Source organism: Camelus ferus, chromosome 26 (assembly GCF_009834535.1).
Source record: "Camelus ferus isolate YT-003-E chromosome 26, BCGSAC_Cfer_1.0, whole genome shotgun sequence".
Taxonomy (NCBI): Eukaryota; Metazoa; Chordata; class Mammalia; order Artiodactyla; family Camelidae; genus Camelus; species Camelus ferus.
The window spans coordinates 10,273,576-10,293,780 of record NC_045721.1 but is presented as its reverse complement, the minus strand read 5'-3'; the positions used below and the strand labels follow the sequence as shown (position 1 = coordinate 10,293,780).

At 50.4% G+C, this 20,205-nt stretch overlaps 1 protein-coding gene across 1 annotated transcript; it reads right to left on the bottom strand.

The window, feature by feature from the left end:
* Positions 1–4,149: 4,149 nt before the first annotated feature.
* Positions 4,150–19,974, bottom strand: DUSP4 (dual specificity phosphatase 4). The gene is made up of 4 exons (XM_032468798.1): positions 19,121–19,974; positions 10,109–10,254; positions 8,872–9,091; positions 4,150–8,249 (listed from the first exon to the last, which is right to left on the bottom strand). The coding sequence occupies exons 1-4, from the start codon at positions 19,551–19,553 to the stop codon at positions 7,864–7,866; spliced, it is 1,185 nt and encodes a 394-aa protein (XP_032324689.1). The 5' UTR covers positions 19,554–19,974; the 3' UTR covers positions 4,150–7,863.
* Positions 19,975–20,205: the final 231 nt, after the last annotated feature.

Below are 20,205 nucleotides of genomic sequence, written 5' to 3'. Positions count from 1 at the left end.
CTCCCTGAAGGGTTTCAGCTGAGCACTCTTAAAGGTCAGTTGAGAGGCCCAGGGTCTGTGATCAGCTGTGCACAATTCTCTAATTGGTTAACTGTGCTCAACCTTTAGGTGGGAGAAGGAAACTCTGCTCAAGATCATCAAGTAGTTAATTTCTTCCATTTGGTGGTGGTTTTTAGCATCTTAAAAACTCAGGAAACCTGCATGAGATACTATTACCTGGGTCCTTCAGAGAGGGGCCACAGCAGAGGGTATGGGGGAGGGGGTCTGTCCTGGAGGGCCCCGTCCTGCTCGGTTACAGTTTGAAACTGGAAAGGACAGATGGGAAAAGCAAACATTCTTTATGTTTCCCCCACCTTGAACTCGGAACCTAATCTTATAGACCTGTGCTCCAAGTTTAGACCCAGAAGTATGAGGAAAAGAGAACAGTTGCCAGACAAGCTCTCCTCCCATGCACGCACTCAGTGTATTACATTGAAATACAGCTGATGTTTCCTTGCACAGCAGCGGGAACCTAGCCACAAGCATGCAGTTTTATTCTCTATCTAAATATTCTTTAAAATAAGGCAGGACAGTATATACCGAAAGAACTGAAAGCAGGAACTCTAACATATATTTATTAAAAAAAATTAGAAAACGATTATAAGCAAAGTCAAAAGGTAAATGACAAACTGGTGGAAATGTCTGCAAATCATACCAGAGCCAAGGGGCTAATCTCTTCCATACAGAAAGAATTCCAGATAATCTATGAGATAAAAAATGCAAATCAGGTAAGAATTATGAACATACAGTTCTTAGAAAAAAAAATACAAATAGCTCTTGAATATATAAAAGTTGCCCAATCGCATAATAAAAGAAATGCAAGTTAAAATAGTAACTTAACACAAGTGACCTATCAGATTGACAACACTCAGGAAGTTTTACAACAGTGTTAGTGTTTGGGTGGGGGAGAAATTACATAAATATAAACACACTATACCTTCCCGTGCTTACTTGTAAATGAATGGACTATCTTTTGAGTGAATATGTAAAAATCTGGTAACACTGGTAAACAGGGTCAACTGGGTGGTGAGGCGACATAGTTGAGAAGGGAGTGTTACATACACATCTGTATTTTTCAAATTTTTGATCTATGTGAACCAATTACCCACATAAAGAAATTAGGAGTGAATCTGATCATTTATCATTTGACTTGAAAGATTTTCCACAATATATTGAGGGAAGAGAGACGCAGAAAATTGTGTATTGTATGCTCTTGTCTTTATAAAGCAAACACCACCAAATAAAATCCCTACATGTAGTCATATATAGAGAGATATCTGGTATATGTACTTTTTACCATTATACCATGTAATACGATATGTTATATTGTATATGACTCTATGAGCATGGCAAGATATGGAAGGTCCTGTGATTGTTAACAGTGGTTGTTTGCAGAATCTGGTGGAGGGAGGGAGGGAGGTAAATGAAAAGACGAATTCAGAATATGTCTGACATTTTTGAAAGAAATAACCCTATGTGTGTGTGTGTATGTGTATATATATTATAAAATCTATCTATATCTATAATATATATAATCTATATATCTATCTAAAACATTGAACAAAAAAAAAAAATCACCTGCAAGCCACAAGAAAATATAACTATCATGACTCTGTCCATGAGATAGAACATGAAAGTGTGTGTTCATGTGTGTATATATGTATATATGCACATACATATATGTAGAAAGATGGTCATGGAATGTTGAGGGTGATTGTTTCAGAGATGAAGGATTTGGGGAGATTTTTTGCTTTCTAATATTTAGATGCATTTTAGTTTTTCGATAAAGCTGTTTTACTGTGGGAAGGGAAGAAACTGAAACAAGAATAATATATATTGTTAAATCATGAGGCTCATTAATTCAAGGCCCGCCCTCCTCTAGAGTCTGAGTTCCAGGTGAATTGCTTTAATCTGTTTGGAAACTTAGCAGAAGCAATCATCTTGGAAATGAAAAAAGAAGTTGTGATGACAAGGACAGGACTGTGAGTGTGCAATTCTGCTGGTGCCTCTGCTATTTTTGCTCATTTGCTCAGATTGTTGGAAGAGAATCTCTTCCACTGGGAGGTGGAAAGGAAGAGGTCGGGGGAGACATCCCTTGGCCTTGTGTTGCTATATTTTCTCAAAGCCATGGGTTATATTTTAAATGGGGTTACACTGTTCTAAACAAATATCCAGAATCGACATTTGGCTGAATTACAGAATTCAACCTATAAACCTGCAGTCACATTTCTATTATTTAATGATCAAGTGTTCTCTATGATTGAAAGGTAAATCCCCAATGGTTACTTAAAATGGAGACATACAAAGACAAACCAGACAAGTGGTGACCAAACGAATACAGAAATGGTATTATTGATTCCAGACAAAGTAGAATGGAACAGTATGTGGAAAAAAGAAACATCACCTGTGAGCCACAAGAAGCCTTGACAATTGTGACTTTGTGCATGCACCATCAAAACACAGAAAGCACAAACTGCTAAATCTTCCACTATGACTCTGACTTGATCAAATCCTCCTCATATTTTTAATACATTCCTCTAAGAAACTGACAAAAAAAACCCAAACAGGTTGTTGAATATTGTATTTAACTAGCTTGATTTTAACAAACACATAAAACTTTGTACCCCAAAACAGAGACTACATTCTTTTTGGATGTCCCTGAAACATTTTAAATAGTTGACTAGTTGACTTGGCTAATATCTAAAGTATTATCCTGTTGTTGGGGAGGAAGAAATTTTCCTCTCCCCTTCTAGGTTCTTCTGGCTGGTCTAAGAATTAAATTGACATGAGATACATTAACAAGGAGTTCAAGAGTTTCCCACTAAACTTCCTTATGGCAACTGGTACAGAGCTAGTTCCCACGGCTAATGCTCTGGTAAGCTAGATTCCGTTAAAAAAAAAAAAATAATAGATTATCCCTGCTTTCACGAGAAACTTGAGCACCTTTTCTCTAAAGGCTTCCTGAAGGAATGTGTTGGAGACACTGACCCTTTTGCCTTTATCTAACCCCTTTTCTGTGCATCTGCCAGTCTATCCACTCTCCCTCTCCCAGGAAGAGAAGAGGCCCATCCCACTGGTCAGAACACAGGACGTCCACTGGACTACATTTTCCCCATTAGATAAGGTTCCTTCACCTCAAGATCAGCTCATTCCTCTTGTTTTTTCTCCTGCTACAAAGCCTGCACCTTCCCCTCTTCACCTTCCACTAGGAAGCTAACTCAGTGCAGGGCTTTCTTTGTTGACAGGTTCTTTTAAGTTCGTGGGGTAAGAAGGACTCAGCTGGGTTGCTGAACTCAGCTCTTAGCTAAGCACGCATTTGCCGAATTCATATTTCTGATAGTCTTCCAGATACACGTCATCTACAAGTAATCTGTCCTCCCACTCTCCAAACTGTATACCTCATTTCTCGCACTTGCTAATGATACTGGCTAGTGCTTCCAAAATAATGTTAAATAACAAGAACACAGTGGAAATGCATGTTTACTAACACGCTATTGGTTTATACTTTGGGGGGAGCATGTACAAGTGGAATCTGATGCCAGCAAGTCACAGATCAGCCTTGGGGAACCACCAAGCTCTATCATCTTCATCCATTTATTTCTTCAATCTGGCCTTGAGGCATCCTGCTATTTCCACACTCCCAACAGAGTATGAGGTCAGGAAAATGTCCTAAGGTTCTGTGAGCCAGGCTGGACCCCCTTGTTATCAACGGGGCGGGGAGTCTCAGCTGTGGAATGTGCTGGTACATTCTTTGGTTAGAGCCCTAATCACTTGGGCTTAGGCTATTTAAGACTGAGTTCTCCCAGCCTCAGAGCCATCATCACTCCATCCAGTGCTTGGGACAGAGTCGACTCTCAGATGCAGGACCCTCCCTGTCTCTCATCATTCAATTCTTCCTGTCACTGTCTCTGAGTGGAGAAATCAGGTTCTCAGAGATTCATATCAGCCTTCTGTCACCTTGAGTGGGGTTAGGGAGCAAAGATGGGCTTGCAGATCTGACCAGCCTGTCTCCACTGTAGATGTTCCTCGGGGCACAAGATTATCAAATGACCCAGATCAACCAAGGTAACACAGCAGCACAGTTTTTACAGGAAAGGAGAAGTCAAGCCAGAGGTGGTTGAAAATGTATTTATTTTTCTTCAAATGCTTTTTTTCAAGCAATAAATAAAAACAGACATGTTGACTTTTCTAAAAAAAAAAAAAAACCAAACCAAAATATCCCCTAAACTATATACATCCTACAGAAATACAAGCATATCAAATGTAGAAATGACATCACTCTGAAAGATGGGGCTATTTACAGAAGTTACAAGTATTGCATTGCTGTCTTGAAGAAGCCTCTTTCTCACATGACTCAGAAACTCCAAGGAAGGGCACAGTTCCCCCGGGGGGAGGAGGGTACCTTCAAAGTGGTGGCACTCTCCATTCTGCTTGACAGACAAGGAAACTTTCAAGGTAGATCATCGACATCCAGACACTGTGTTCAGGTCCTGACAATGTTCCACAGACCAGCTGACTCTGAAGGAGCGTGAAAGGGCGCCTCGTCCAGGAGCTCACATGCCCCTTGAGCACTTGACAGAAACCACCTTGTCCCTCAGCTGAGCCAGTGACAAACCTGGCCATGGTTTCTGCGAGAAAAGCTAGCTCTGTGTTATCAAGACCTGGCCTCCAAGAGCACCTTGCCATCCAGAAAGCAGTTTTCCAAACTTGGTTACACAGGGAAAGCACTTGGGGAGCTTCTGAAACACTGATGCCTGGGTCCCTCCTCCAGAAACCCAGGTGTACTTGGTCTGGGCTGGCCTGGTAGCAGCGTTTCAAAGCCCCCCAGCTGAGACTGCTGGGCAGCCAAGGCAAACCTTCACTTTGCTAACTAAGGGCTTGGTGCCCAACGTCCAGCCTAACGGCCCCTTTCCCTCACATATTAATTACCTGTCCCACCGCCCTCTGTCCATCTTCCAAGGATTTGACATTTTTTCTCATGACTTCCCAACGCTGTGGAAACCTCTCTGAAATCAGGCTGGAATGGGCACCTGAGGAAAATGGCCTCAGGAGGCAAAGACCGAGGCTGGGAGCTCCTGGCCAGCAGCTCAGCTGAATACTGGCCTGGGGGAGGCAGGCCCATTCCCCACGGCTCCTCCAACACCCTTGGCACACAAGACGCAGGGAGGGAACTGGCAGTGTCCTTCAGTCTCTGCAGAAGATCCAGTGGGTCTATGGCCTTTTGGAGTCAATAGCACAGCTTTAATCAGTGAGAGGGGCAATTGTTTCTGGCCATTACAGAAATTTTGCATCATCGGAGATCACTACATGGGAGAGATGCCTGTTGAGACCCATCGGCCACTGGGACTGACCCTGCGGTGCTGTCTTCATCAGAGCTAGCCAAGCCACCCAAGGGGCTTCTGATGGGAGAATAGGGACCTTAACTCCCCATTTCCAATCAAGCCAGTTTCCTATTTTCTTTCTAAGAGTTTTAAGACTCACATTGCTATCAAGTACAAAGAAAACAGCTTTATAAACAGTGGTTTGACATTGCTGACAGAAGACTTGGATTGGAAAGCAGGGAAAAGACATGGCTGGGGTGGGTCCTGGGCTCCGACTGTCTGGCAAAGCAGGATACACAGGTTTTGGCAAATGCACACTCGTTCTGTAGAAAGTGAATCTGTTCTAAGCCACCTCTCCCCTCCTCAGGCACCCCCTCCTCGGGTCCACCGTTTGTTGAACCCCTGCTATTCCAGCTGTCGAACCCACTTGACCTCATTCATCACAAAACATGAAGCAACGTCCAGGAATCAAGGAAAAAGTGGAAACGTCTCTGAACAGGTCTGTTGTCCAGGAACCCCAACACCCCCCCCCCCCCAATGATTCAGCCAAGCAGCTCCCAGGGAAGGAGGGAGCCTCGTGCTTTTCTGAAATCAGGAATCGGGAACTCTGGTCACACCCACAACAGGGCTTGACAAAGGCAGGACAAACGATGCCAACGATGTTTATGGAAGGAAATGTCACGAATCTGATCCTGTCGGGGTACAGGGATGAAAAGGGGCATCCCAACACTGTTCTGACACTGAGGCTTGAAGTTATTTACAGGTGAGCAAGAATGTTCATCACTTAGATCCTCAGAGGGAGAAAACAAAACAAAAAGCCAAACCAAACCAAACAAAAACATGCTCCTGTTTCTAGACAAATTTGCAATTACATCTAATCTGACACTCCATAGCAACATTGTCCACAATACTACAAATTAAATAACACGAGCTTTGTCTCCCCCCCCCAAGCCCAACCCACCTTTCTCCAAAGGCCATTCCCCCCTTTGGAATGGCCCCTGAAAATGGCATTATCCCAAGAAAGGATTCTAGAATGGCACCTGAGTGTGCTCCGGGTCCCCGTCACAGGAGCCGAGCAGCCAGCTCCCAAGCAGAATCTGCCTGAGTCCCCACTCACCCTCTCCTGCCGTCCTAGACTTCCACGGGACCTGAAATAGGGTGTCCATTCCCCTCTTTTTATTCAAGATGGCTTTGAAAAATATCCACCTAAACCAGGAATTTTAAGAATGCAAGAATTTGTTGGTGTACTTCATTCCAAGAAAACCCTCTAAAATTAAAAATTATGATTTATGCAAAAGAGAAAAAAGATGGTGCTTCCACTTCCAAAAGGCTCCATTTCGGGTCTGTCTCGTCAGAGGGGCTCCCCAGTGGCCTTGCCAAGTAACTCACTGCAGAAAACTCTGAATTGCACCCAATTTTTTTAGGAGCACCTTACATTATATAACATTTCTCACAGATAATATCCAAGTTCTCAGGCAGGTCTATGAGAAAAAAAGCTCTCACCGCCAAACTGAGCATCAGAAACGGTTATATTCTCATGGTTTCAAATCGCTTCAGTGGTTCCTGTGCCTAAGAACCAACTTCCAAAGGACAGCCCACACTCCATGTTGGCGGAAGCAGCCTCCGCGGATGTGCGCATGGGTGGATTCGGTGTCCCGGATGGAGGGAAGGGGGGCGGCCACCAGCCGCGCACGAACACTTAAGGACGTCCTGATTTAAAAGTAGTCCCTTCCTTTCTTCCTCCGCCCACCTCACCCTCCCAGCTTCTCTGCGAATGCAAGTTGGTCACCATGCTGACTTGTACACACCACTTCCTAACTGCTTTGACATCTGCATGCTACTGTGCTCCGCGGATCCACATCAATATAAATATTTCTAAATTCACTGTCACTAGACTTTTTGTACTTACTATGAGGAAATTCTTAATAAATATTTTAATTTATTATTAAGCATGATTATTCACCTGTTGGTGACTTAGAAAGGAAAACCAGGTCCTAAAAAGATTTCTTAAAAAAAGAAAAAAATCCTGTAGCTACTACGACGACAAAAGGACTAAGCACACAGAACCAGGCACTTCTGGCAAACTTGTTATCTTCTGGTCTCTTTCCCTTCCCTCCCTCCCACCCCCCTTAATAAAATTGAGTGGGCACATTTGCCAGGATCTGTGGGTTTCATAACTTCAAGCCTTACTGCTTAAAAAAATGAGGTAAGAAATTCCTATCTGAAAAGTAAAACTGACACACAAACCAAACCCAGGTCTTCCCTGCCTGTTGAGGAAGCCGTTATTGCTCTAAGTTGGAGTGTTTTGTTTGTTTGCGTTAAATATGTATTCGAGGTCCTTATTGCCCTTCTCGCGGGGCCCCGCGGCTGGCCCAGGAGAAATGGATAGAAGGAGCTGGGTCGCCTGCCCCCTGCTGGTCAGTCCCGACTCGCTGCCCATACAGGGGCCCACCCCACCTGGCTGAGAGCCGACTGGTTTGGGTCTAGGGGCGTTCCGAGGGCTCTAACAGCTGGGGGAGGTGGTGATGGGGCTGTGCAGGTACGGTAGGCTGCTGGGGGCCGGGTGCACCCCCACGGAGACCGGGAAGCTGAATACGAACTGCGAGGTGGGGGTGGGGGTGGCCTTGCCCCGCTCGCGCAGGGGGCCCGACGGGCTGGCGGCCTCCACCGCGCAGGACGTGGCCAGCACCTGCGACTCGAACTGCAGCAGCTGCCCCATGAAGCTGAAGTTGGGTGAGATGATGCTCCGCCGCTGCTTGACGAACTCGAAGGCCTCCTCCAGCCTCACTCGCTTCTTCATCATCAGGTAGGCCAGGCAGATGGTGGCCGAGCGCGAGATGCCGGCCTGGCAGTGCACCAGCACGCGCCCGCGGCGCTCCTTCACCGCATCTGGGGCAGAGAGCAGTGCACAGTCAGTGCCCGCCTCCACCTATGGCGCGGGCAGGTGGCCTCAGCCAAAACGAGGGTGTGGCGGGGAGGATCTGAGAAACGTGGGCTGGGGCCCTCCTGCTGACCCACTGAAGGAAGAAACCCACGTGGGAGGGGCATCGGAATTCCACCCATTCTGAGGTAGTTTTGAGACTTAACCAAACAAATGTACTATGCTTAGGAAATGTGCATAGCTAAAGCCAGTTACATCCTGACATACAGGGAAGGGTTTTCATTTGCAGAAATGAAAACAATGGCCCAATTCTCCCTTTGTCTTCCTCCCTATCCCCAAATTATCCTCTCTGCCCTGGAGACGAGGAAAAGGCCATTGGCTCTCTTAACTAAGGGCACTTGCTGTTTACGTAAGTCCTGCTGTTCGTGTAAGTCCGTCTTCCGATATCTCTGCCCCATGCAACAGCCCACGGGCAAGTCTTCCTACTAAGGAAGAGGGGAAACGGGCCTGGATACAGCCCTTCCTAAATCCCTGCTTCCACACACCAGTTACCAGCGGCTCGCTCTCCGCTCCCATCCTCCCTGGCCCCCAGCCAGCCTTGGACCCAGCACCCCGCCAGAGCCAGCCTACCGATGTACTCGATGGCCTCCATGAACCAGGAGCTGATGTCCGCCTTGTGGTTATCCTCCACCGGGATGCACTTGTACTGGTAGTGTCCTTCAAAGTGGTTTGGGCAGTCGGAGGAGACGTTCAGCAGGGCGGTGATGCCCAGGGCGTCCAGCATGTCTCTTCGGGCAGCATGGTAGGCACTGCCGAGGTAGAGGAAGGGAAGGATCTCCACGGGGCCCCCCTGCACCAGAAAGGGAAAACACAGGACCCCCCCCCCCCCAACATCATGAGTGGAAGACAACCAGGAAGAAGGCTGGGGGACGTAATGCGGGAGAGGGAAGGCAGTCTGAGGTGGTCTTTCCCAGGCCCTGGGGAGACTGCCTGTGGACACCACCCCTTCAGGTTTCCCCATGTCCTGCTGGAGCTCCTGGACGGAGTGATGGGCTCAGTGGGACTTCTCTGGCTGAGAGCTCGGCTCTGCACAGCAGGTGTAGGCCTTATGGGCCCCGCCCGCTGGTTCATGCAGCCTGCCTACCTTCCCCGTGGCCAGTGAAGCGGCAGACGACGCTGGCATCATCCCACTGTTTGTGACACGAAGAGCTTCCACCTGCTATCACTGAGCTATTTGTGGTGTAGCTTGGGTTCTTACTTGGTTGGCTACGTCTTTACTTAGCACATCACAAACAGGTGCCATGGTGGCCTCACAGACAAGAGGAGGGATCCTGGCAAAATGAGGTCACGTTGGCTTAACTAATGACACTTCTGAGTCAGATCAACACAAGTGATCTGGGATTTGGGGAGCAGAGTTGCTGGACCCCATAAATCCACTCTTTCTCCATCTAAAGGAAAGGACTGGAAGAGGTGGACTTACAAGTAATGTCCTGGCGCCAGCTGGTTTTCTTCGGAGGAGAGTTGCCTGACCATTTACGTCCATTTAGCATTTATGACTGGCTTGTGTGTAGGGTGCACAGCCTGACTGCTGGGAACTGGGGCTGGGGTCTCAGCTGCCTGCAGAGCAGCTCACACACTACTGGCCTCACTCATCTGCCCAAAGCTCTAGAGGCTAAACCAGGGACTTGTGTCTTTATATTTGTTTCTTCAGTAAAGGAAATAATGGAAGGAAGGGGAAGAATTTCAGGGAAGGATGGGCTCTACCTAACATCGCACCCCAATACTAAGGGCTCAGCACAGTGTCCCCAAATTGAGGCACCACGTCCAAAGCCTTTAACAAGCAGAACTCTGAACAGAAGCCCCGCACCTGGTCATGCAGTGGGGTTCCGCAGGAGCTGCAGCCCAGGTCCAAGGACTCAGCCGTGCTTGGGGGCACAGCCGCTGGGATGGCTGCCAGGGCCTTGGTTTTGGAACAGAATTCTGGGTACTCGGAGGAGAACCTCTCATAGCCACCTGTAAAGGAGAAAGATGTTCAGGTTAATGGGGTCACTGCGCCAGCAGGAAACCAGAAAGAACTTGAATCCTATCCTGATTGAGGAGCGCCATTGGGAAGCTGGGGCTGGTTGCACCCATATTTGCCACTGAGTGGCGCTGTGGGCTCAGAGATAAGGGCTACGGCGACTGTCAGAGACGCAGAGACTATATTCTACCCAGACTGCATCCTGACGGCTAGAAGGAAAGCTTTAGGAACAAGACTTCGGTTTGGGATGCATATACACAAAGGAGGATGTGCAGGGGGGAATGCAGAAGGCAAGCTTTTCTTAGGATGACGACAAAGCATGGAAGAAAGAATAGCTGCTGGGGGTTTCCACAAGCACTAAGGCAGCCAGCAGCCTTGGGACCTACAAAGATGTCTGTCATCCTCCAACTCCAGCCCTTTCAGAGGTTCTCCAATGTGGGAGAAAATAAAAAAACTATGACCCTGGCACCAGCCCTTCTGGATCTCAGCAACAGAACAGATGCCAATCACATGGTCTCACAAGCAGTTGTTCCATCAACAAGGGGCCAAAATGAAAGGAAACAGGCTTAAATCTAAATAAATCCTCTTTGCTCCATACAGGTTTGGGGCAAGGGAGGATTTCCTGACCTGAGAGTTGCTAAGCTCTGGAATGGTCATCTGTGGGATCATCTTCCGTGGAAGGGAGGTGTTTTAAGTAAGAAAGATAAACGGCCAATTTCTCTGAAACAGTGTTAGTACCACGCAGGAAAATGCCGGCTGGGCAGGGGTGGGCAGAGATGCAGGTGGAGGCGGGAAGGGAAACACACCAAGAGGGACATTCAGCCTGTACCTCTGATTTTCTTGTGATCTCTGGGATCCTGCTCTGCAGGAAACTAATCATCTACTGTCAAGGTTTGGCCCTTCTTGTGTTTTTATTTTTCAGTTTCCATAGGACCAGAAATGGATTATAAATTAATCCAGTTGGGTCTGCAGGTTGCAGAACAACCATACTAATGGACCCATTCAACTGACGGTCACGGAGGTCACTAGCACCAATAAATCTTTATGACTGAGTGACAGGGTGGGTGCACTGTTCCCTATCACCGTTCATAGCAATTTTCCAACATGTCGACATGTGACAATTACTTGCCCCGAATCCCAGCCCTAGAAACTACTGCTTCAGAGAGGAAGGAAAATGACCGTTTGCCACATCATAAGGCTAACAGAAACAGGGCAGACATTTTTTCCCCTCTGACCAGAGGCTCTATTCCCCCCACCGCTCCCTCTCTCAGGATATAAATGGACATCTCCCTGGTCACAGGCCTGTGCTCCTGCTGAGTCATAATGACCAGCCTCCCTGGAGGGAAAAACCTGCTGGAGGGGCCAGTACTGCCCGCTTCAGACGTGTTGGTGGCCTTAGTGGACTTTGTGTCACAGGAGCACCCCTGCCTTCCATCACCCCCATCTGTCCCCTTTCCCTGCCAGGCTGCAAACACTGCTGTCCCAAATGCAGTGCATGGGGGAAGAAGAGCCAGCAAGTGCCTGGAGCTGAAGTTCCCACGATAGGCCTCTGGGATGCGGAACTTTGGGAAGGGCTTCCCTTTGGAGAAAGTAGAAGGAGAAATGGGTCCATCAACAAATCGAAAAGCCATCCCTTGTTATGCTATATACTTCTAGAGATTTGAAATATTTTCACTAAAATAATCTGTGTATTTATTACATCATTTGAGCTATTAAAATACATTTTTTCAAAGAGCTGTAAGACATGAATGGTACCCTCCAATGGGTCATCACCTGGACAGGCAGGCCAGCAGTCAGGCTTCAAGGTCACAGAGGAAAAGAAGCCCTGAGGGCGGCAGGAGCCAGGAGCCTCAGAGTGGTCAAGAGAATGTTCTGCCCATTGCTGAGAAGGTACAGGACAGGGCACCAGACTCAAGTTCCAGAAGAGCCCAGCTTTTGCGGTCAGACTTGCAGGTCCAGGCTGAAAGCCAGGCCTGTGAATCATCAGCTGTGCAGCCTGGGTCTGTTGCTGAACCTCTCTGAGCCTCTTCCTCATCTGTAAAATGTGATTAACAGTCCAGGCCGAGAGCCACCTGCGAGGACTGATAGAAACAATCAGTGCTCTGCACCTGGCCTCAGGGAAGCACGCACGAAGTTTTCCTTTTTTGGTACCTACGGGGGACTCCAGCTCTACTGGCAACTCCTCAGGCTCTGGACAGCTTTCTCCTCCTGGGCTTTACTTATTTTTTCCAGTTGGAGTCTTGAGAGCTGGTGGGTAGACAGCAGAAGGCCAGGTACCTGGCATTTCCTGAGCCCTGCATCCCCTACCTGGCCAGGAACATCCCCTATCTCGCAGGGTTGATCATCGGTCAATCTTGGGGTGCAGCAGACCCTGCAGAGGGGTCCTGAGCCTACAGCTGACCCCGGGGGTGTGGAGGGCAGGGAAGGGGGCAGGTGGCCCAGAGGCCAGACCAGGCCGGAGTGGGGCTGTTTGCCATCTCCCCCAGGCTGCTCATGACAGGGCAGAGACAACAATGGTCAGGAAAAGGCACCATTACAATGAAGCAGAAAAATGACTGAAAAGTCAGTCCTTCTCGGGGATCTTCAGAGAACGGTCAGAAAGGAACTAAGTGATGAAGCAGATTTATTCAAGGGACAGGAGCAGCAGAAGAGTCACATCCTTGATGGTGACAGAATGGAAAGGGTTTTCCTTCCTGAGCTGTCCCTGGCTTTGCTGGGGGTGAGGTGTCAGTGGCTAGTAGTTAGAAGGAGCATCACCAAAGGACCTCCTTCTGGGGCCACGGAGCTGCACTCAGGCCAAGACCTCGGATGAGTAGGACATGCGATGGTGGGGCCCAGAGTAGGTAAGGCAAGGTGGTGCAGCTGTAAGGGACCATTCAGTCCACATCCCAGGAAGCCCTTGGGGTCTCCCATCCACGTTAATAAAATGATAGACCCTCTTAAAAGGAAATGTTCATTATGCGTTGGTGTGTGTCCAAGCAGCAGCCCTTGAGGAAGGTGTGACCTGCCCCAGTTTTACAGAAGAGGAAACTGAAGTGCAAGGTGGCCTCAGGTAAGGGCGAGGATGGCCTTCAGCCCGCTGGTCCCAAAGCCCACTTCTAACCTGGCCAGCAGGAGCCCACCCTGCTGCTCAGTCTGCCTCCCTGGTGGTCCTTCTCAAGTGAAGAAAGAATTTTCATGCAGAAACAGAAAGGATGTGAACAGGGAACTGCTGACATTTCACCAAACTCTGCTTCTTTCCAGTGCCTCCCTGACCACAGGTAGTCATGAAGGAGTCGTGACCAGCATTTTTTAAAAATTTGACAAAATAAAATAGAAACTACTGGAAAGCATTGCGTTGACAGAGGGTGTAATTTCCTGGCCCTCCAGTTTCAGGCATGTCTGGCCCTTTACTGGGTCATGGCGGAAATGAAACTGAATGTCCTTCTGTGGGTGGGGTTGAAAAAGTCTGACCCCTGCTCTTCTCTCCTCGGTGCTTCCCCGCTTCCCATCCGAAATCTGTGTGGGGACCACAGCACAGCCCTTCCAGTAAGAGCTAGGTTTAGATCCCCACGTCTCAGCTCTGGCTGTGGGAGCCCCAGCAAGCACCTTCCCTCCTAAACCATGTCTTCTACCCTCAAAATATAAGGTTCCAGCTATACTGTCTCTAAGTCCCAATATTCTGTGATCCTGAATGTCCACCAACTACTTATCTGCAAACTGCAAACTGACAGCAGGTGCCTTAACGTCTGATTTTTATCTTCTGAACATAATTCACAATACATATGCCAATGAATTCCCCCCGGTTTTCCCTACGTCCTATTGAATGTAATTCTGTAACAGATATGCTGACTAATTGTGACCATTTTTTCCCATGTTCTTATTTAATAATACAGTCTTAAAACTCTCATTTTCTCATCTTAATTTTAAAACTTGAGAGTCTGGGGGAGGGGAGGGGAGGGGAAGAACTATAATTTTCCACCCGACTTCTTTGAGGAATAACCACAGCTACAGTTCAGTTCTGTGTTCTTTTCTTTTTCTCACACACACAGCAAGGCAATTTTCAAAGTTTCCTGAAAATGAGGACCCACCAGCCTCCCACCCATGTCTGGGTGGAGAGTGGATGAGAGATGGTCCTTTAGAAAGGGCAGGCTGGGGTGGTGCTGGTCCTCTCACCACAACAGGACTTTTAAAGCTGTCTGTGATAGGAAAGACTGTCTCGGTGGTGACAATGTCATGGATCTTAAAGTGACCGCAGCCTTCTTCTCATTCCCCTCTCAACACTCAGAATATCCCCATTCACAGATAGGCTCCTGGCCTTGCTCTCCCGGGACATCTTATCAACACAAGGCAAATGTTGCCCAGCAAGAAAGTCTGGGGTCATCTGAAGGTCCTTTGCCTTTGAGAACGTCCCTCAATGTGAGTGTTGACCTAAAAAAATGCCCCTAGAGATGCTGAGCAGTATTTACAACTTACCTAAGTGAGCTTCTTACCCTGGGACTCCCTGCAAAGACCCAGGTCCCAGGCCCGCTGGCTGACACCTGACGCCACAGTCGGGCTGGACCCAGTTTGCGGCCCCTTCCATGCTCTCTGCTCCATTCAGCCAAGAGTCAACATTCCTTCCTGTCAACCTTCCTCTTTGTTAGGCGGAACTGCTTCCCAGAAAGAAAACCAGATATCTGGTTTCAGATGTTCTGATTTGTTCAAGGAATTTCTTGGTTCCTTAAAAATGCCACCTTCTCTCCTTCCCTCAGTCCTCTGTGCAGCGCACCTTGGTGGGGACAGCCCACCTTTCCAGAAGCATCCAGGATCAGGCTGTCACTGTCAGTTTACACCTACGCCCTATCTTTAGTTGCTTGGTTGGTTGGAAGCATCCAGTTCAAATGATGCAAAGAGTAGTGAGTTTGCCTCATTCCTTTAACTCCTTAACGCCTGATGGCAGGGGTTAGAAATTTACCTTAAGGCCTACCATTTTTTGTAATTCTAACAATTTTCAGCTTCCATGGGCATTGTGTCCTATTTGCAAGGAGAAAAGCCAGTCCTTTTCCTTTGGGTGAAAGAGGTGTTTGACCTTAGCATCCCTCAGAGCTGTGCTGTTTGATGCCACTGACCTCCTGGAAATGAGGATGGGCGGGGCAAATGGACATGGAGTGAGAACAGGCAGAAGGCCTGACCCCCACCCACAGCATTCATGATGGGCCTTGGTGGCTGATTTCTCTAGACATGCAATGTCCGAGTCTGTATCTTCAGGTCTGGGGATGATTGGGAACATGAGTTCCAACCTAGAGGGAGAAGCTGGAATATTTGATCTTCCCAAGTTCTCAAAGCAGCTCCGGAACAGCTTTGAAGTCAGAACTAGAATAATACGTGACAAAGGGCATGGGCTGAGATGAATTTTAGGCAAGAGGAAAAGTAAGGTAATATTTTTATACCTGAAATCATCATAACTGACTGATGTGTTATTTGGGAATGTGAGAGGTAAAGAATGACTTCTGTTGGGGTAAGAAAATGTTCTTTTTGTCTTTCTCTACTGACCGGGGGCAAGGGAGGTGGTGAGGGGTGTCTAAAACTCTAATCCAAGGATCTTTGACAGTGAGAAAAAGGGGCTTCTATGGGGATGTGTACTCTGATAAAAACTGGAAAGCTGAAATTTCTAAACTCTCCCTAAAAATCTTACATGATTTTAAATAAAATGAGCTTAAAAAAAAAAGTTTATCCCAAAGGGTAACTTTTACTAGCTAACAGACCAGAAAATGTGATTTGGGTTACTGCTTTTGGCAAAACTTGGGTAATATTATGAAATATAAAGGCCAGGCAGCATTTCATTGATACTAAGTAAAGTTTATTCTTAAGTATGAATTCTTGCCTGTGGTATTAATTATTAACTACCTGCAGTGAGTAACCAACTGCCCTTTAAAGTGGCAGAAATAGAAAAATTGGCTTTTTTAATGCAATTAATTGGTAAGAATGACGTAGCCTGGGGCCAGGAAGGATAACAGACCTTCTGGAAATAGCCAGCTGTTTTACTGTCCCCCCTAGGGTGGCAGACACCAGCAGTCTCCCACTGGCGTTGCGTCTGACCACTTTTACTCCACACCCACCACTGCACATGAAATGAGATGCACACAAAGGCCCACTAGCTGCAAAATAGAAGGAACAACTCTGGTGGGAAAAAATTACCGAAATTACCCAACCCCTAATCAACTCAGGCGCTTACTACAGATAATCTAAGGGGCCTGTCTCCCCATTTCCCTTTAGTTTCCTGCCCCCAGAACCCCCTGCCAGGAACCCCCATTTCCTGCCTTCCACTGGCTTCTCCAGGGAACCGGGAAGCAGGAGGCATTGCTGCCCTCCCCAGACGCACCTTCCCGCAGCGCTGTGGGAGCAGACACTGCCCATTTCTTTCTGCCCTTGCTAGGGATGCCTTTTCAATAGAAGGTAGAGAGAAGGAAGAGGAACTGTGTTAAGACTGCTTCTGCTTAGCACATAAATGAAAATAAGCTAAGTTGTATAGAATATGACCCAGTTAACCTCAAAGATGTTCTATCACCACTGCAGAAAAAGCTGGAAGGACTCTCCGCCCCCGTGAATTTTAGGCGGCTGCTTCCAAAGGCAGGCTCCTTTCACTTAGAAAGACCTTGCGGTATCTCTCCTGCCTCCTCCCGGGGTGGGGGTGGGGGGTGCTGTTCATGAAGAGAGAGAACTTCGACCCAGCGGCTCAGGCCTAAACGCTCCCCATCTCAGAGGATGTGGAGTTCAAGATACAGAGGGCCATCCTCTCTGCCCGCACCAGGTCAGACAACAGGAGGCAGTGCAGGCCTCGGGAGGAAACAGCCCTTAGATCACTCCTTTTCCGGTGGTCAGGCAACTTGCCAACCGCCAGGGGACTGTCGTTTTACCCAGAGGCTGCCCGTCCTACCCTGTCTTCACATTGGCATGTGCCTCGCGCCGGGTGGCCGGTCTGCGGAGAGGCTCTCGGTACCGATCTGGCTCCGGGCTCTCCCAGCGGGATTCGGGGTAATCAGGGAAGGGCCGGGAGCCCGAGGAGGAATCCTTAAAAATCTGTCTCCCTTCCCGGGAGTGGGGCCTAAGTGTCTGCGCACCCGGAAACCCTAGGGCGGTCCTCTCCGATTCCTTCCAGGAAGAAAAACAAAACGAACCCAGACTCCACGTGCGTCTACCCCACCTCGAGAAGGCTCCTGGGTTCAGGGACCGCGAAGGCAGGCGCGCCGTCGGGCTCCAAATCAGGAGCGACGGAGAGCAGCGCGGCACCGAGAACACCGCGGCCAGCCCCTGCCACTCGAAGGGACTTCCGTCCCTGAGACTTTCTCTCATCGTCCCCACGAGCGCCAGAACCAAGGCAAGGGAGGGCGGGCGGTGTGCTCAACAGCCCGGACCGCACCTTGGAGCTCTGCCTAGTCGAGGACCGCAGGGCTCCCGACACAGCTGGCGGCCCGGCCGCCGGGGCCCCAGGCCCCTGCGTCCTCGCCCCGCTTAGCAGTCGGTCCTTCCGGTGCAAGGCCCTTCCTGGCACTTTCTCTTAAAGCGCTTGGAGGCGAAGGGAGGAGGGTTGGGCTCAACTGGAGGTGCCAAAGGCCGCCCTCGCAGAGAAAGAAAAATCAGCAAAATCGCCTTAGTAGTTCAACCAAAGGTCAACAGCAGCATTTCCCCAGCAGCTGACAGGTCAAATGGCCAGGAAACAACTGCCGAGAACAAAGCCCCCCGCTGTTCACGGGGGAAAGCCCGGCCTGTCGGCCCTGAGCAGTGTTGTGCTTTTTGGAAGGGGCGGTGGAGAGAGCTTTCCGCCGCGCCTCCGGCCCCATCTCCTTTCCTTTAGCGGGAGCGTATCGGGGGGGGGGGGGGGGGACAGGAGGGAGGGGGCCGAGGGCGCTGGCAGGGAAAGGGGCGGCTCTTTGACGGCCAGGGTCCGAAACGCCTCTCGGCTTGGGAGGCGAGGACCCGCCGAGGGCGAAGGAATGCACGGAATGCAGCGCGAGAGGAAGAGGCGCCCCTACCCCACGCTCCCTGCCGGCTCCCTGCCGCCCGACACAGCCTGGCAGGTGCGTCCAGCGCTCGGTGCCTCCAGGTGCTTGGGTAGCCCTCTGCCCTTGCGGGGTTTCCGACTTGCAGACTTGACAAGACCTCCCCTCCCCAAGAGTTTCGCACTTACGCACGCGCCGCCATCTGAGAGTCGGGTCTGAACAAAAGGTCAGACTTCTCCGCGGCCTCAGTTTAAGAGGCCCAGTCCCGCCTTGCGTTCCCCCAAATACTCGGACCTCCAGCCTCCCGCTCCCGGAATCTGGGTCTGGCTCGAGGCGGGAGGGGTTGGCCACCTCCCAGTGGAGCTCGGACTTAACAACAGGAGGGGAGATACAGATCGCTTCACACCATCGGCAGGGCCGATCCTACCCCGGCGCTCACCCTCCTTCACCCCACTTCCCAAGTCTCGGGATCTCTAGGTCGGACTCAGTGCGGGGCCCGGACACGCCAAACCAACAGGCCTAACCTGTCCCCCTCCCCCGCACAGTTGCCCTTGGAAGCACTTCCCTGGACTGGAAGGTGGGCAACGCAGCCAAGCCGCTTAGCCCGCGAGGGCAGACCGCTAGTGGGTGTAAACAAACAGAATCGCAGGGCAGCGTGCAGAATTGCAGGTGTCGGAGGCCACGCGCCCTCACCGCCTCTGAGGACTTCAGGAGCTCGCGCCTGCACACAAACGCACAGAATCCTTGCACATCCGTGCACACACCAACACGCACAAAGGAGTGCGCGGGGATCCCGCAGCCACGAGTTCCCCCCAGGCACTTCTCCAGCTCACTAAGGCGCAGGCCGCCGAGCCCCACCGCACTGACCCTCCAGCTCGCGCCCGGCGCCCGCGTTTACCTTTGAGCAAGCAGATGTCGGTGCGCTCGGCGTTGCGGCGCAGCGCCTGCACCACCAGAGACACCGTGCTGTCCTCACGGAGGCTCTCGGCGCGCGGGCTGCGCTCGTCGTAGACGATGACCGCGGAGTAGAGGCCGGAGCGCAGGCGGGCGCGGACCTCCTCCTCAGCGGGCAGGATCTGCTCCAGGCTCACAGAGCCCTTGGCCCGCCGCCGCACGATAGTGTTGCAGCGCACGTTGACGGAGCCTCGGATGTAGCCCGCGCTGTGCGCCAGGAACGGTCTGCAGTCTAGCAGCAGGCACTTGCCGCCGCTCAGCAGCCCCAGGGCGCCGTGGCCGCCGCTGCCGCCCGCACCACCGCCGTTCTCGTCCCGGTTCATCAGCCTTTTCAGCACACTGCAGTCCATCTCCCGAAGCTCCTCCATCGTCACCATGGTCGCCGGGAACCGCGGGTGTTGGGCACGAGAGAAGGCGAAGGACGCCGGGGCCAGCTGGGCTGCAGGAAGGGGCCGGGCAGGAGCTACGGGAGGGCGCGGGTAAAAGTGGCCGCAAACTTGGCCCCCAGGGGCTCCCACGGGTGAACCTCTTCTCCCTGGTCCCCTTCCTACCGAAGCCTCGAGGTTACATAGCAGTCCGAGCGGCCTCGGGCGCCAAGCAGCACAGTGCCGAGGGGGAGGTGGCGGTGGAGGGGAGTGTGTTTACAGGAGAGGACCGAGGGCTCCCTTCAGCTGTCGTCTCTATTGTACTTTGCCCGTTGTGCTGCTTCTGCCGGCACTGCCGTTCCGGCCGCCGTTCTCCACGAACAGCCGGAGCTCCGCACTCTGCCCCAGCCAGAGTTTCCTCTCCTAGGCTTATAGATTTATTAATGCTCCTCAGCTCTCCCCCGGGAGGGGGCAGATTCATTACTACCTCGCGAGGCCCCGCCTCTTTCCATTCTGGGCCTCGCGCCCTGCCCCGCCTCCTCTCCGCTCCCCCCGCCCCGTCGGCCCCTCCCCCTCTGCCTGCCCGGGCGCGTGAATGGAGTGCCGGCCGCTCGCGCCCAGTCACGGGGACGTGACGTCACAAAGAGCGGAGTAAACAAGGAGA